Source organism: Chaetodon trifascialis, chromosome 3 (genome assembly GCF_039877785.1).
Source record: "Chaetodon trifascialis isolate fChaTrf1 chromosome 3, fChaTrf1.hap1, whole genome shotgun sequence".
In the NCBI taxonomy this organism is placed as follows: Eukaryota; Metazoa; Chordata; class Actinopteri; order Chaetodontiformes; family Chaetodontidae; genus Chaetodon; species Chaetodon trifascialis.
In genome coordinates, this window is record NC_092058.1 from 31,808,083 (window position 1) to 31,824,677 (window position 16,595).

At 38.4% G+C, this 16,595-nt stretch overlaps 1 protein-coding gene across 4 annotated transcripts in view; it reads right to left on the reverse strand.

Annotated features, from left to right (window-relative positions):
• cadpsa (Ca2+-dependent activator protein for secretion a) overlaps positions 1-16,595 on the reverse strand; it is a 335,946-nt gene that overhangs the window by 257,698 nt on the left and 61,653 nt on the right. For all 4 annotated transcript variants that reach the window (XM_070958180.1, XM_070958178.1, XM_070958172.1 and 1 more), the window contains exon 2: positions 1,890-2,003. In XM_070958180.1, coding sequence (XP_070814281.1) covers positions 1,890-2,003 — 114 coding nt within the window. The remainder of the gene's footprint in view (positions 1-1,889; positions 2,004-16,595) is intronic.

The window sequence follows — 16,595 nt, forward strand, 5'->3', positions numbered from 1 at the left end:
GTCGACTGTTGCTTGGCAGTCATCTCGCCTGTCACACCACCCCTCCTCCTCCTGATGAAACACAGCTTATATACATGTTCTGGTAGACACTTTGATAACTATTGCAGAACCATTAAAGTCAAATTTAACAAATCTGTGGGCCTATTGTTCTCGCCCTCAACAGCACCCTCAAATCTACAAATGTCCCCCTTTGCAAGACTTGTTCCTGGATCAGCTTTGAAAAAACGTGTACAATGCGACAGATATTTTACAGTGTAATTATGACAGTCGTCAACTGTGTTGATCTTAAAAACGTCATCATAGAACTTAGAGGAAATCTTAAGTCTAAGCATGTGAAATGCTTTTGCAACTTCAATTATGGATTCATAGATCTGACATGTTTGCTGTGCATATGTGGATCTATGAGAAACTGTGAAAAGTTGTAATGTATATAGGGTGTCTAGCTGACGTTAATTTGCAGCCACATCCCTGCACAGTCAAACAAATGAGGCGATTAAACAGAATCAGGACACCTACAGGACACATAAAACAAGACTGTGTACATGTGTATACTTTATGCATTGCACACTAAATGAGTTATACACATACTTGGTAGTTTATTAGGCACTCAAAGTGAAAAAGAACGTCCTACAATAGATCCTTCTTTCACGAAGGCTATAATGTTCAGTTTGTGTCGAAACTGTTTTAGAGAGGTGTTTATTCAACTGTATGGTCATTTGGTGGAAGCAGTTATAATGAAAGGTGCTTTTGATGTGAGTCCATTATGGGCCTTTCATATCAGTAAGGGTAGGCGAAATAACTGAAGCAGCTCACAAGTACTGAATAATACAATACCACAACAACACCACAAAGTACAGTCTCCACAATGACCATATGACTCTTTAAACAACCTTCTCCTGAAAATGACATTAATACTAAATGGGTTTTTTTTGTTGTTCTTCTTCTTCTGGTGATTTCTGAATGCACTGTTCACTGGCAGCATTTTCCTGTTCATTAAGTGCTACCTTCTTGTGGTGGATAAAACTCACAGGGAGGTGGTCAGGTAGTGGTAGGTGTGCAAGACTTTGACACCAAATACCAAGGGCTCCATCCACAAAGGAGATGGCAGTATTCAGTGTAGCATAGGCTACAAAAACACTTGCTTAAGGTTAGGGAAAGATCGCAGTTTGGTTTAATATAAAAAAAAGTTAACACATTCTGTCTCTCTTATTACCCCCCATTGACAGTAATAAAACAATGTGAAGGACTTGGTCTTTCAGTTGTAATTATTGGTGTTTTGCAATTTGGCAAAATCCAAGAACTGAAGCTTTCTCTACTCACTGTGAGTAACTCCAGATGCTTTATGTAAAATGTAAAGTTATAAATCAACAGTGTTGTTCTGATTGTCAAGGAAAGTAAGATGCAGAGAAGATTGTGGCTCTTCTTTCTTCATATTCTATTTCCTTTTATGTATTCTGGGTGGATCCCTGGCCATCTGAGAGCACATTATTAAGACTGCCCTGAGGAGCTCAGTGCACTCTCTGCATCATTTATCAGAACCAAGACAAGTTATCTCTGCTGAGGTTTGGATACTTTTCACCACATTATTAGTTTTTCTGCTTGGACAGATTCATTTTAAACCAGAGGAGACTCGTAAGGGGAACTTAAAAGCTAGCACTTTTGGACTCCTGGAATGGCATAAAGGTTGCAGACATTAGCTACTTATAAACAATCATACAGAATTAACATGTAAAATTAAATACATTCTACAGAGAAACTGTCTTTTTCTTCAAAAGAGGGGTCAGACACAGCTACAAAAGGCACTATTAATGGCTTGACAAACACAGCAGTGTATAACACATATGCAAATATCTAGTGAAATATCCATGAAACAGATCATACAGACTCACATCATAGTAGCTCTGGACAGCGTTGATGAAAGCCTCATCGGCTACGATCTGGGTTTCTCCATTGAGGAATGCCTGGAAACGTTCTTTGACAGTCTGCAGCTGCTGCTTACTGATCTGAAGGAGGCATTAACAGACAGGAGACAAAGATGTTATTATGGTTTATGAAAACCACAACTGAACTTAAAATTTCTCAAAACAATTCAAATGAATACAAAACTATGCTTTTTTTCTCTCAAAACTATGCAAAAGTGATATGAGCTCAGCATTTATTTCCCAAAATACTGTTAAGATGGTCTGCAATTAAATACATTGTGTGCTTTCGATTTTTTTTTTCTTTTGCTTATTAGTCTTAAATATAGATCTTTGATTCCAAGGAAAATTTCAGTGCTCTAGGTGTACAGCAGGCTCCCTTGCCCAAACAATAGAATCTGAGAGAACATACGGGTGACCATAGAGGCAGGCATCAGCCACAGGAGGGTGCCAGATAGGTGGGCTTATGGTCCAGGTGTTGATTTTATCATGGCAGACTTTGCTTCATTCATTCATTCATTCATTCATTCATTCATTCATTCATTCATTCACTCACTCATTCATTCATTCATTTGCTTCATTTATTTTCTGATGATCAAGTTTGTTGTTATAAGTTCTATTTCTAAAGGTTACTTCAGCCAATTCACAATTCAAAATCAGAGGACGTCTGTCAACTTTTCCTTTGCGTGTGTGACCAGCCTCCAGACCAAAATAAAAGGGAGACAGAAGGAATCAATTACAGTTAACAATATTAATTTATCCCAAAATCAATATTTTTAAGGGACACTCACTATGAGCCCTGTAAAGTGTGCTTATAATCATCTTTGGATAGTATTTAGAGACCAGCAAATAAACAAATGTGCACATTGGTCATACAATTTACATAATTGGTTTTAGTGTGCTTCTTCGTGCATATAATTCAATTCAATTCAATTCAATTCAATTCAATTCAATTCAATTCAATTCAATTCAATTCAATTCAATTCAATTCAATTCAGTTTTATTTGTATAGCGCCAAATCATCTCCCATAGGCTTCAACAGAACTGGCACCCAGATACTAAGCAGAGCATTAGAATGTTGGTGATATGATGTAATGACCCTTCCTTCTTTTATAGTTTCCTTGAATTATGGTCACCACAAACACGCAGTAACTGACACTTTTACTGTGTGTTTATGGTGGTTTAATGAAGTAATGCAAAACAGGCTCTGTGATCAATACTTTGGCAATCAGCTTCATGTTTAAAGTGGGACTTGGTGACAGGTGATATGGGTGGATGCCTGATGGTCTTAAATGGGAACATTGTTATACTTTTCAGACAAACAGGTATGCAGTCAGTATTGTGCCTGAACGTGTTCATTGAACGATAGCTCATGACTGGCAACACCAGCCACCATGGTGGTGATTGCATCACCGCATGCGTCATCAAAACAAAAACTAGCATGGAGGCGAAAGCAGCAAGGAGGTGTCATATGATCATTTAAACAAGTTTTATGACAAGGTCGGTGAAGATGGGAAAAATCTTAGATTTCTGTACAAACTTTGCCCGCGGGCTTTCAAAAAGAAAATCCGCACTTCAGTCACATGGGGTGAAAGCTGCAGCTGCTGCTAGTGTGCACTGAATGGACATCAACAAAGTGTTAAAGCAACAATGGGGAAATGTTGTCCCCTCAATGCTAATGTAAACCCTGGTTGGATAAGGATTCAAAATTGGATGTGAAGATGAAATCTGATACATAGTTACAGTGTTAAAACTAATACAATAATTGCTGTCTGTGGTTCTATATGGGCTGTAGCAATAATTTAGAAAAATAATAGCTCGCAGCAACATATGGAAAAGAATAACTATGAACTAGTTCATTTTTGGGACGGTGAACTTATTTCAAAATTTTGAATTATGAACTATGAATTGAACTGGTTTATTTTAAAATATATGAACTGAACTTTGAACTAGTTCATGTAGAAACTGAACTTTCCCAACACCGTACGTCTTTGATCGCCTGTAACTATATCTGACAAACTTTATGTGTTCTGAACTTTAACATTTTATATGAATGACATTTTATGAGCTCTTTTGCCTGTGTAAACTGCAAGCATCAAATATTCTGACAGTTTGCATAAGACCTTCTAACACTTTACTTTAACACCCTATTTAGAATTTATAAGCACTTTATAAAGATTTAATATATGGTTTACAACATATGATAATGTACTTGTAAGCAGATTTATTGAGAGTTTCAGATGTGTATGAATGTACATTTTATGTCAATAATTGTCATTCATTATCTGTTTATACACCATTGTCCACTGATGTGTGCCCACAAGAGGAGTTTCAGTCATTGGAAAATACATGAATAAACATTTATATCTGCCTACACCAATATTATAGTGTGTTATCAACCATTAAATGTTTATATGCTGCTTATCAACACTTCTGCTTCTCTGGTTTTATAATGTATCTGGTTTTTTGCTTGTTTGTATTTTATTTTGTGTGTGTCCAATTTGGTGTATTCCCCCTGCCTCTCTGCCACATTTAGGAATGTGGTGGGCCTGCTGCCATGTTGATCAGACAATAAATTAGTTCTTTATGCTACAGCTTTTGCTGGAGTTTGCTCTTTAGACTTTTTCTCTTCTCTGTGCATCTTGGAAGTAGCTGAAATGGTGCCAGAAATCCTACTCTATATCAACAGACCGTGTATAGACCTAAAGGTTTAAAAAAAAAAAAAAAAAAAAAGTCTCTACAGAGATTCATTTAAAGATGTTTCAGAGATGCCTGAAAGAACCAGAGCTCGCATGAACTAGTTAGACAAGCAGTGGCATCATGCTTCAATAAAGCTGCTGTAGTGAGAGCAGGACAAGAAGAGGGAGGCAGCATCTGCTTAATGAGAAAGCCTACAGGAGTAAACAAAGTAATGCGAGTATAGAGATGCACTCACTGATTTTCTACAAATGCCTAATTGCATCTAAAATTACCAAATTACCTCCCAACACATTGTTGGGACCACAAGGTGCTACTGTGCAGCATGAACACATGAAATGTTAAGCAAATGTGACAATAGAAAATAAATACAGTCACAAAGGAGATGGTAGTGTTCAGTGTGTAGGTCTGTACACAGTTGTCACTTTGATGTGCATTTTTGACATAGTAATATTAAACAGTATTTGCAATTGTGACACACTCAGTGTGTCAGTATGCGCAAAACGTATAACAAACATTTACATTTACAATGTGCAGCATGACCTCTCCCTGTATGTATACAGACTGTTTCCTGACTTGGATACTGTTTGCTGCCATTGTCCTGAGTCAGGCACATGCGGCCTTGTGAGTTTTGTAGTCTTTTCATAGCATTGTTTTTGGCAATCTCCACCAAAGTGTAACTGTATATAATTTGCAATTGTTAAGTCTACATGTCAAATTTCATATGTGCATGATACAGGAACATTTACAGGTCTAATAACTATAAGAAACTGTGACTTAGTGACATAAAGCAGGAAAAATGATTAAGTCACAACTGGGTCTTTCCCCTTCAAAAGTGTGTCTGTAATTTCACATAATTTGGAGTTGCTGAAGCATGTGATGAAGAATGGAAGTGGAGTCTGAGATGTGTTTACAGCATTGATGCTGGTTTGGCCAAATCTGGGAGAACCTAATACATGCAAAACCAACAGTGCAGTGTTTACGGTGAGGAGAAACAGTAAGCGTGTCTGAGGACAAGCCTTGCCACAGCTACGTAAACCACCAGCTATAGAATCGTTTTGCTGACTCTAGCAATATTCAGCGATATATAGCGATATTGAGTAGAAAGGTAAGAACTCACTTTTACACCAATGAATAAAGTGAAATAAAGTGAAAACATTACACAATCACTTATATTAGTAGTTAAAGTGAAATTAGTAGAATTTTACCAAAAAAGTGTCCTAACAGGACACAGTTACATCAGCTCACTTTTCTTACTAAACCAGGCACACACAATTAAACAATTTCAAGGTGCGATCACATCACTGTTCATTACAGCGTCATGTTAAGGTACTGCTTCTGACTCTCTCCTCTTCAGCTAATTCTATAATCAGAGTGAATTTCTGCAAGACCAGTTGATGTTTGCTGTGTAATTTGAGGTCACAACTTCTGATCAATCATCAGGACGATCAATAATTTGGCTCTCGTCAACGGATTTATGGCAGAAGCTTTGTTCAGCTTTCTTGCAGAGTGACCAGTTGTATAGTTTGATTTCTCACACAGCTGCAAAGATCATCTAATACCACTGTAGTTCTGTTTTACATGCTGCAACTGAAATTGTTGGCTTGAGACTGCTGTGATATAAAAGTTAAACTTCACAGCAGAACAGATACCATATTGTCTGCTCCATTTCTTTTGTTTTATAAACACTGCTAAGAACACAGTTGCCTTGTTTGAATTAACTTCATTGGAAAATACACAGTGTAAACCAGGTAAGCTCAGCTTGTTGTTGGTTCCAACTCTTCTGTTCAGTTCATTGAAAATCTAGGCCTGTGTGAGGTTAACTGCACAGCAGCCATGTAAATACAAAAGAAAATAAAAGGATAAAAGGCAGTGCTTTAAATAAATCTGCTAAACTTGATAACAAACTGTATTAAGCTGAAAGTAAGGTTTTAAAAGCTGGAGACATTATTGGGGACAGACAATTAAGTGCTATAATATTTTAGATAAAACCTCCATTGTGCTTTTATCTTTTATTTTGAAGCCTATTTTGGAGGTCCCTTGTCCTCAGAGGCTGACCATCTGAGTGTCTTATAGCCTGTACTGCCCTACTGATTTTCTTCTGATGATGATCGTATGCCACTGTGTGATGGTCCCCCAGTTACAATATAACCATGCACACATAATACATAACACATACACAATGAGATTCATACATACCCATGCTGTGATGTTTTATATACTACGAAGCCAAATAATATTTTTTTACATGTAATACTGAATCATCCTTCAACAAAGACAATAACACTGCAACGAAATGACCAATAAGAGCCTCCCTCCGTGCTAGGAGACTCCACACCCATTGGCCAGTTCCAGTCAACAGCCCTGGTAACTGTTACCATGACTACTGCAGCAGAGGAAGTGGTATGAGATCACAGCTTCATTAATGGGGGTCAAAGTTGAGATGAACTACAGCTGAGCCAGCTGTGTGCTACTGTTTATCCATAACACATCAGTGCATGAGTAAATATTGTTAAAGACGAGGTCAGAAAGAAATATGTGCAGCCGGTGAGTTGACTGCAGGTCAGTGTGTTGTGTCACTTGGTTCAGCTTCTTCAGTTGTCTTTAACTAAAACAAATAATATGTCCTAAAAACTCAGCAGCTTAACACAGATGCAGATACACTGCGACACGAGTGGCATATAGACACATCGAGTTGCCAATAATTGCTAAAGTTATATCAGTTCAAATTGATTTATCATCCAAACAATTATCTGGACCACTACATTAAAAAAAAAAAAAAAGCTGACCCCAGAAGCTTCAGTTCAGAAAGTACTGGAAAGCCTTGTGATCAAGTGAAATACTTACTACTTAAGGCCAGAAAATATGTTCATGAGATCCTATATGACATTTTGTAATTGTTCTTCTTCTAGTACATATTTTTACATACAAAACTAGATATAGCCTCCCCTCTCTAATTCCTAAGGTGTTTTTGCAGTTTTTTGCAGTGAGAGATTAAAGTTGGCCATTCAGTCAGGCAGTCAGTATTGAAATGAAACTGAAAGTTTTGCTATTTTAAATAGTAGTAGTTCTTCCCTGCCCAAACAATTCCGAGTGTGAAATGCTGTGGACAATGGTATTCTTAATTCTGATTCTAATAACCCAATTTAAGACATAACTACAAGACTCCAGACCAGAGAGTGAGGGAGTGCATGCTGAGCATCAGGAGAGACAGTGGACAGGTACATATGAGGGGGTAATGGCAGAGTGTGAGAGAGTTAGAAAAGGGCCATTCCAGTATGAACTGGGGCACTGTTTCTGTTTAATGTACATAAAATAAATATGAGTAAAATATATACATATTAATAAAGTCAATATGTCACTACCAGAGATGGCATAAACAAGGTCATTGATGATATCAATATAATATTTCATAATGCAGCTGTATGTAGTGAAGTACAGAGTCCACTCATTCATCATAGCTGTACCCTGGTACAAACATCCAACAGAATATTTACATTACACATTACATCATATGCAGAAATGCATGCTGAGCCGAACATTATAAAGAGAGCATTCAAATGGTTTGATAACCTTAAGTCCAGCCCCCATTCTAAAGCATTCCGAACCCAAGAGCAAAGTCAAGAAAAGAGTCTCCTATGTCAGTTGGTGCTGAGACTGCCTGCTTGCAGAGACACTCGGACCAGTCGGACTGTGTATTTCTGCGATCCATGGATATGTTGAAACTATGTTTCTTTACATTCAAACTTTACATTTCTTTAAGTTTCAGTTTTATGTTGTAACAACTCTGTGGTGAAGGTCTGGTTAGGTTTAGACAAAAAAAACACTTCATTCGGAAATGATCATGTTTTTTCTTGAAATACCCAGGTTTGTCTCCACGAACAGCTGAAAAATGTCCAGACCTCTCATTAAAAATACTGTTATGTTGCTACAAATACTGCTGGAAAGTGTGCCAACATCTTATTGAAAGAGTCCTGTCTCAAAAAAGTTCACTTTATATACAACTATTTAGCAAAAGCAAATACATTTTGAAGGAAACGTAATGCCAACTGAATTATGTTTTATATTAACATAATGAGGAAATGTTGTTACAAACATGCCTGCCAAGTCACAAAAATGTTGATGCTGAGCATATGTTGATACTGACAATGTATTTAATTTATTTTCTGCCAAAACAGGCAATCTTGCAATGCACTATCCATTCATAGTGATGACAGCATCATTCAACATTTTTATGGTTCTGTTTAGGCAATGACAGGACTTGGTTGATGTTCAGGAAAGATCATGGTCTGTTTTAATACAGGGAAAGGCAGCAGCAACCACGATCTTTCCCGAACTAAACCAAAGTGCTTTTGTTACCTTAACCTGACCAGTCTGGACACCAATCCTGGATTCTGGTGTCACAGTCCTGCATTTTGTACACCTGCCATCTATCCCAATCGTCATGAATAACTACTAATAATTACAAATAATTTCTAGGTGATAGGATTGGTTAATAAGATCCGGATTTGTTGAAAGAAACATGGCTCAAACAGCGGTCTGCTGCTGGAAGTTGTAGTTGTCACACCACCAACATGCCCTCCACCTCATGAAAAATTCAGCTCAAACACATATACTAGCAATCTGAACTATGCAAAGATTGATATGATACATATGAAATATACAAATTTAACATACTCATGGCTTGCAGAAATGTCCAACGCCAACTTTTTACTCTGGTGACTGGGCTGACCAGTCAGAGTAAACCAAATTATAACACGATGTAAGGAAACCTATGCCAAAGTAGATTAGAATGTTATGTGGCTCTGAAAAGAGGTTATGAACTGGCAGATTATCTCTCTACTGTCAGAGACAGAAAGCAGAGACAGATCCTAACCAAGAACAGGCTCAGTGACCACACACTGGCAATCAAAAAAGACTAAAGACACAAGAAATAAAACAGAATATGTGTTCACTGTTCAACAGGTGATGCTAAGACAGAGATGCACTTCCTCCTAAAAGCATTCAATCAAATAAGACTAATGCACCTCTACTGAAGACTGGATCATCCCATCATGATACATTAACATACAGTATATCTAATTCTTTCTAAAAATCCATGTGGAGCTTCCTCTATGCCTCTTAAAATAAATGACTGAAGTATGTGGCACGCAGACTAACATGACAGCTTGACAGCTCCATAACCACTGGGACACATGCCCAGGGTCTAGGGATAGCAGATGTCTGATGGTAAAGATTGTTGTAAATTCCTTTCAGACAAATTTGTGACTTGGGACTAAACAGATTTGATTTGACGTGACATATAAGGGAAGTGAGTGGGATTAACAATGAGACAAGGCAACAGGGTTTTCTCTGGAGCTTAATGAGAAACTATGTTTACGCTTCGCTCATAGGCGTTTTTTACATTCAAGTTCTGTCTAACAACAACAATGATAATAGGTGTAAAAAATCCATTGAAATTTTTATGAAATATTATTTTCATGTAGTACATTTGACTTCATTACAGCTCAGAATGTTCTTTCCATGTACAGAATCATGTAAGGATATCTGCATTGCCATCCTGCAGTAATAATAAGCAATTTTAAGTTGTTAAGAATTTAGCAGATATTTCCCTGGTTAGTGTAGACCAAAACGGAGCTAAGAGGAGAGTAAATATTGGACTTACATTTCTCGACTCCAAATGACTGCCAGCCGTTGTTTGCTAACATTTTCAGGAAAAGGTGATATTATGTCACTGTTGTCTTAACAACTTGTTGTGCTGCCCCCAAGTGGCCAGAAAATCCCTTCTAGTTTGCCTTTTCTGACACACAGACCTTGTTGATTGTTATTGTTATTTTGTTGAATTAGATTTGATTAGTAAGCCATTACCTGCAGACAGTGGTATGATCCATTATTGAATTCATTATTTATTAAACTTATAAGAGCTAATGAGCTTTCCGGTCATCAGACATGCAGACTGAAGGAATCTTATATGTTTTATATATCTTGGGTGCATATTTTATAGTATAATGGCAAAAGAACCATTTTCCCCTCAGGGTTACTTCTCTTGGGTTCTATACTCCCTTTGCTGAATATATAGTTCCACTCTAGCTGTGCATGTTAAGAAGCATCTGTTATAATTGAATGCTCTGTTACCACTGCCACTCCAGGGAGAAGATGACAGAGAGAGAAAAAGAGGGGAGAGACAGGAGAAAGAGAAAAAATACGAACATTCCCTGGACAACAGAGAGAAACACCAAAAGGAAAGAAACTAAAGAAGTATTCAATAATACAGACATGAAGGTAAAACATTGAAAAATATATAGGACAGATGAGAAAGCTTGAATACCCCTTACAAGTAGCCCTGCAGTGCATTTAGCTTCATACAACATGTCAATGAACCAACTGATAGCTGTGGTCATACCTTAGACCTTGTCATTACAGAGGGACTTTCTGTTAAATAGTAAATTGACTTTATATATATTGCACTTTTCTAGTCCGACAACCACTCAAATCGCAACACAAGTAGGCATTCACCCTTTCATAAACACCTTCATACAATTGTTGCTAGGCCACATGCTCATTACGGACGTTAGCCATTCACATACCGGTGGCACACCGGGGGCAATTTTGGGATTCACTTTCTTGTCCAGGGATACTTCGGCACATAGACTGCCAAGGCCAGGGATCAAACCACCTTCTGATAAGTGGACGAACACTAGACAAACCACAGTGGTCCGCTGATATTTCATCAGTCAGATGATGATCACTACTTAGTTGAATTTGCTGTCTCTCTTCACATGCTCAATTGTAATTCTAGAAGCACTGTGAAACACCAGTATCATACATCTGAATTGGCAGAAAATCTTGCATGAGATGTTTCCAACTCTCCCATCATCAATTGATAATCTGATGGATAATCTAAATACAAAACTACAATCATATTGCACCTGTTAGCTCCAAAAAAAAAAAAATCCTCAAAAACAAACATCATCATGGAGAAAACACAACATCAACCACTTCAAAAGAAACTGTGGCAAAGCTGAAAAGAGATGGAGAAAACTTCACATCCAATGTGATATCTTAAAAGAACTCCTGGCAGAATACAGTAGAGCTGTCAGGAATGCCAGATAATTGTATATCTCTTAGAAATAAAAATTGTAATAATCCAAGAATACTCTCTGAATCCTATAGAGTGCTATAAAATATAATGAATTTTCTGCCTATTTTAGAGATAAGATTGTGGCCATCAGCATGATCTGTCTGGGGCTGTGTTGGTTCTCTTAGAACTCAGTGCTGCATTCAGTACTGTAGATCTCTGCTGGACAGATTTGAGCACTAGGTTGGTCTCTCTGATACAGTTCTTAAATGGTTCAAGTCTTATCTAACTACTCAACAGTTCTATGTGGATGACCACTGCTCTCATAAAATAGACTTGACATGTGGTATCCCACAGGGCTCTTATCTTAGGCCTAGCTCTTTTCGGTCTCTGTCTGCTACCACTTGACAATATTACTAGAAATCATGACATCAGGTTTCCTTATTATGCAGCTATATATGCTATATATGTCTGTAAGCTCAAATGACTACAGTTCTACCAACAGCTTAATTGCATGTATTTCAGACTTCAGCTGTTGATGACTCAGAACCTGTTACATCTAAATCAAGAAAAAACTGAGATCATTGGTGAAAAAAGCTGAGACAAACTGTGAGAACACCTAAAAGTATTTGTACTAAACACCAAGGAACAGGTAAAAAGCCTTGGTGTTATCATTGACTCACACCTAAATTTTGAATATCACATTAGAAACGTGACTAAAATGTCCTTCAATCATTTAAGGAATATTGCCAGTCAGACCATTTCTCTCCCAGGCAGACATGGAAAAGTTAATACTTACTTTTATCTCCAGCAGGCTGGACTACTGTAATGCTCCTCTGTCTGGTTATTGGTCAGTTACAGCTTGTACAGAATGTAACAACACGTGCTCTGACAAAAACCAGACAGAGAGCCCAAATTACTCCAATCTTAAAATCTTTACATTGGCTAACTGTCTGTGACAGAATTCATTTTAAAATTATTTTATTGGTTTTTAAATCACTGAATGGTTTAGATATGTGCTTGTTGCTTCAATGCTCTGACTCAAACCTTTTGATTGTTCCTAAGGGCCAGAACTAAAAGGCACAAAGTAGCAGCCTTTGTTAATTATGCTCCAAAACTCTGGAACAGTCCCCAGGAAGGTCTTAGGGGTTCCAAATCTGTTGAGAACTTTAAATGAAAGACACATCTTTTTCCACATTGCTTTCACCTGAAGTATCTTTTCTTTTTACCTGACCACTGTTTTATTTTGTCTTATCCAGTTGTTTTAATTCAACTTTGTTTTTTGGTTTTTTTTGCCTTGTTTTCATTGTTTTATCACACTATTATTATTAATTGATAATTATTTTTTTATTTTTATTAATTATTAATTAATTCTTATTAATTAATTGTTTTTATGTTAAGAACTTTGTGTTACATTTTATGCATGAATTGTGGTAAATAAATAAAGTGTATTATTATTATTATTATTATTATTATTATTATTTAGCTTCTTTCAACATATTATATGTCATATTATTTTAGATGCAGCAGACAGCTGTTTTTAGCAAAAAAAATAAATAAAGAAAGTATTATAAAATATTATCATAATTGTAAACAATAGTAAAGATAGTAATCCCCAGGAACATGGATACATACTGTATAAAAAGACAAAGGTTAGCTATGTTTGTGATTTCATTTAACACCGTGTACTGAGATCCTTTTCCTTTTCTTCATTGTTGGAAGATCTAGGACTCTACTTTGCTACACAGACAGGCAGAGGCATAAGCAGACAGCAGTGCCATGTGTCAGATGTGAGCAGAGGATGAACAGTCACTACAGCTTCCACCTGAGAATTACAAAACACTGCTGTGTGTGTGTCTGTGTACATAGGTGTGTCTGCATGGATGCATGTGTATAAGCAGATGCATGCCTCAGTGCATATGCCAGTGTGTGTGTGTGTGTGTGTGTGTGTGTGTGTGTGTGTGTGTGTGTGTGTGTGTGTGTGTGTGTGTGTGAGAGAGAGAGAGAGAGAGAGAGAGAGAGAGAGAGAGAGAGAGAGAGAGAGAGAGAGAGAGAGTGGTTTCTACCTGTCAGTAATTGCTCCAGCCAGTGTGGCTGCTGGAGTGGTGCTGGATCAGGCTGGCATGACAGTGGAGATCACACACTGAAAGCTGTGGGTATTTTAGGAACAAATTCACTTCGTCAGTGCAAAAGTCTGACAGTTGTCTTTGATTGAAAATCAAGGCGTCATTGCCCCAGTGCATCTTAGGGCTATGCTGATTGTTCCTGAAAGGCACCTATAAGAAAGATGCTCTTAGTCATCACTGTAAATTAATGCACCACCTGGCCTGCCACTCAGTGGTCTGTCTGAGTCAAGTGCCTCTTTTAAAGCTCCCATATTATGAAAAACTCACTTTTTCTGGGATTTGGGGTGTTATTTGGGGTCTCTGGTGCTACCACACGCATTATGTTTTTTTTAGTGAGATGCAGATTTCATAAAGCACCCTGCCTGCAGCTTCCAAACGAGCCCATCAAATCGGCGCCTACTATTACATAACAAGCAGGGACATTTGCACATTCCCACCCACCAGCCACCACCCCCTCCTCCTCTCCCGAGTGTCTCTCCACCCACCAGATACAGTGCTACCTTCTCACAGATCTGCCATTTCGCTATCGAAAACGTCCTTTTAGGAATCATGTCTTGTTTTTTTCCTCTGTCCTCACATGTGCTTTTGTCTTTCTCCAGTGCCTACCTGCCGCATTGAAATCCTTGCTCAGCCTCAACCCACCATGTGGAGAATTGTTTGTTGTTCCACTCCTTGTGAGTGCGCCTTTTGTTTTTCTCTCCGCTCCTTATGAGTGAGTTTTTCATTGCTCACTTTGTTATTAATAAACTAGTTTCCTTTTTACTCTTGTCTCGACTCTGTCCATTGAGTCTTACCTCCACCAAATTAAAGGCCTAGCCTAACAGCTGTTGGCTGTAAAGGTGAGCATAAATCACTCCATCGGCTCTCAGCCACAGAGGACAGAAGAACGGCATGGATTGAATTAATTTTTGAAGGCAACATCCCCACTACAGTTGGCAAAAACCTGTTGCTGTGTGCTAACCATAACAGGCTGACTGTTTCTCCAACCTCGGTCAGTACAAGGCAGGATTAACCGGGAGACTTTCTCTAAAGGAGGGGTCACTTCCAGCTTTGTGTGGAATACCTGCAGAGGAGGGACAAGTATACAAATAATTATCTGTGTGTTTCTTTTGTTGATTAGCGCAAACTCTTGCGTGTTGTAGCCTGTTTTGCCATATAGCACAAGCTAACGATAACCGCTAGCTTCTAGTTAGCAATCACCAATGGTCTCCATATGCAAACCCAGCGACCCAGTTGGTCAAGCAACACATACACAGACGCTCCGCAGGGTCTAAGCTTCACAAATTTGAGGAAATCATGCTATTGGAAATGTTTTCTAAACCGCAGTATGTTAGAAAAGTCCAGGGCAAAACGAGTGTATGGCTGAAACTGCTATATCACAGTTACACGCCAAGCCAACCATTCTGTGCAATGAGTTTCTTCTTGGAGTTTATAAATGAGTGATCCTTTTTTACGCTGTATGTAGCTGTTGGCATAGCTATACATGTAAGATAGAGATTATGTCACTTATCTTTTTTAATATAGGCCAGTGCATCATTACAGTTACCTGTTGTTGATCAAGTGTAGCAGTGAGCTGTTGCAGCCTTTAGAGCATGGATTTAACTCTCAACTCCCAAATTCCGAACATATCTGAAGCACTAAGCATGATGGAATGACTGCACGAATCTTCTGTATGGATCATTTCGAAATGGAAATGGTTACCCAACACCATGTGGACGCCTACTGGCCCAATTTGGTACATTACACACACATTCACACAGAAATGGCTCCTACATATCGGCCCCTAATTGTAATGGATAACAGACATACAATTTCTTTCAAATACAAACCAGGTAGACATAATCGAAACGATACAATGAAAACCTTTTATAACACAAGATAGTTTCTTGTACCAAACACACAGGAACCTGAGTTGACTTGCTAATCTGTGACCTCATGTAGTAAACAAAGCTTTGTCACAGGACGTTCAATGACACTAGACTTTGTCTGCAAGCACAATGAATGCACAAGTCTTTTATCTTGAAAAACCTCCAAGACTCTTCCTAGTGGCCAAGAGCCTCGTTGGGCAGTAGCATTCATTATGACCACAAAATCTCCAGGCTTAATATTCCTCTTTTTCTGGCTCAACTTTTGCTTCTCCTGCAGCAGAGGTAGGTATTCCCGTACCCATCATTTCCAGAAGAGGTCAGAGATGTATTGGACTTGTCTCCATCTCCTTTTCACATACAGATCATGTGGCTCAAACAATCCAGGTGGTAAGGATGGTCTTCCTTTCATGAGCAGGATATGATTGGGAGTGAGTGGCTCCAGATTGCTTGGATCATCTGAGAGTTTGGTGATGGGCCGGTTGTTTAAGATGGCTTCAGCTTCACACATTACTCGTCATCCAGTCTTTGTTGGACTCAGAATCCTTCTCACCATGCGGATTACACGCTCCCAGACTCCACCATGATGTGAACCTGCTGGAGGATTGAAACTCCAATTAACTCCATCCTTCCACAAAGCTCCTTGAATTTGTGCATGATTCAATGATGCAAGCACCTCCCTTAGCTCTCTTTCTGCTCCAATAAAGTTGGTTGCATTGTCAGACATATATGAGTATGTGAGCAACTTGACCTCTCCAGATGAAACGGTGCAGAGCATTGATGCATGCATCTGTATCCAAAGAGTTAGCCACATCCAAATGGACCACTGGTTAGACAGGTAAAAACCACGCCATAGCGCTTGACTGTACCTCGTCCTTTGCTCACAACGATCAGTCCAAAATGGTCGATG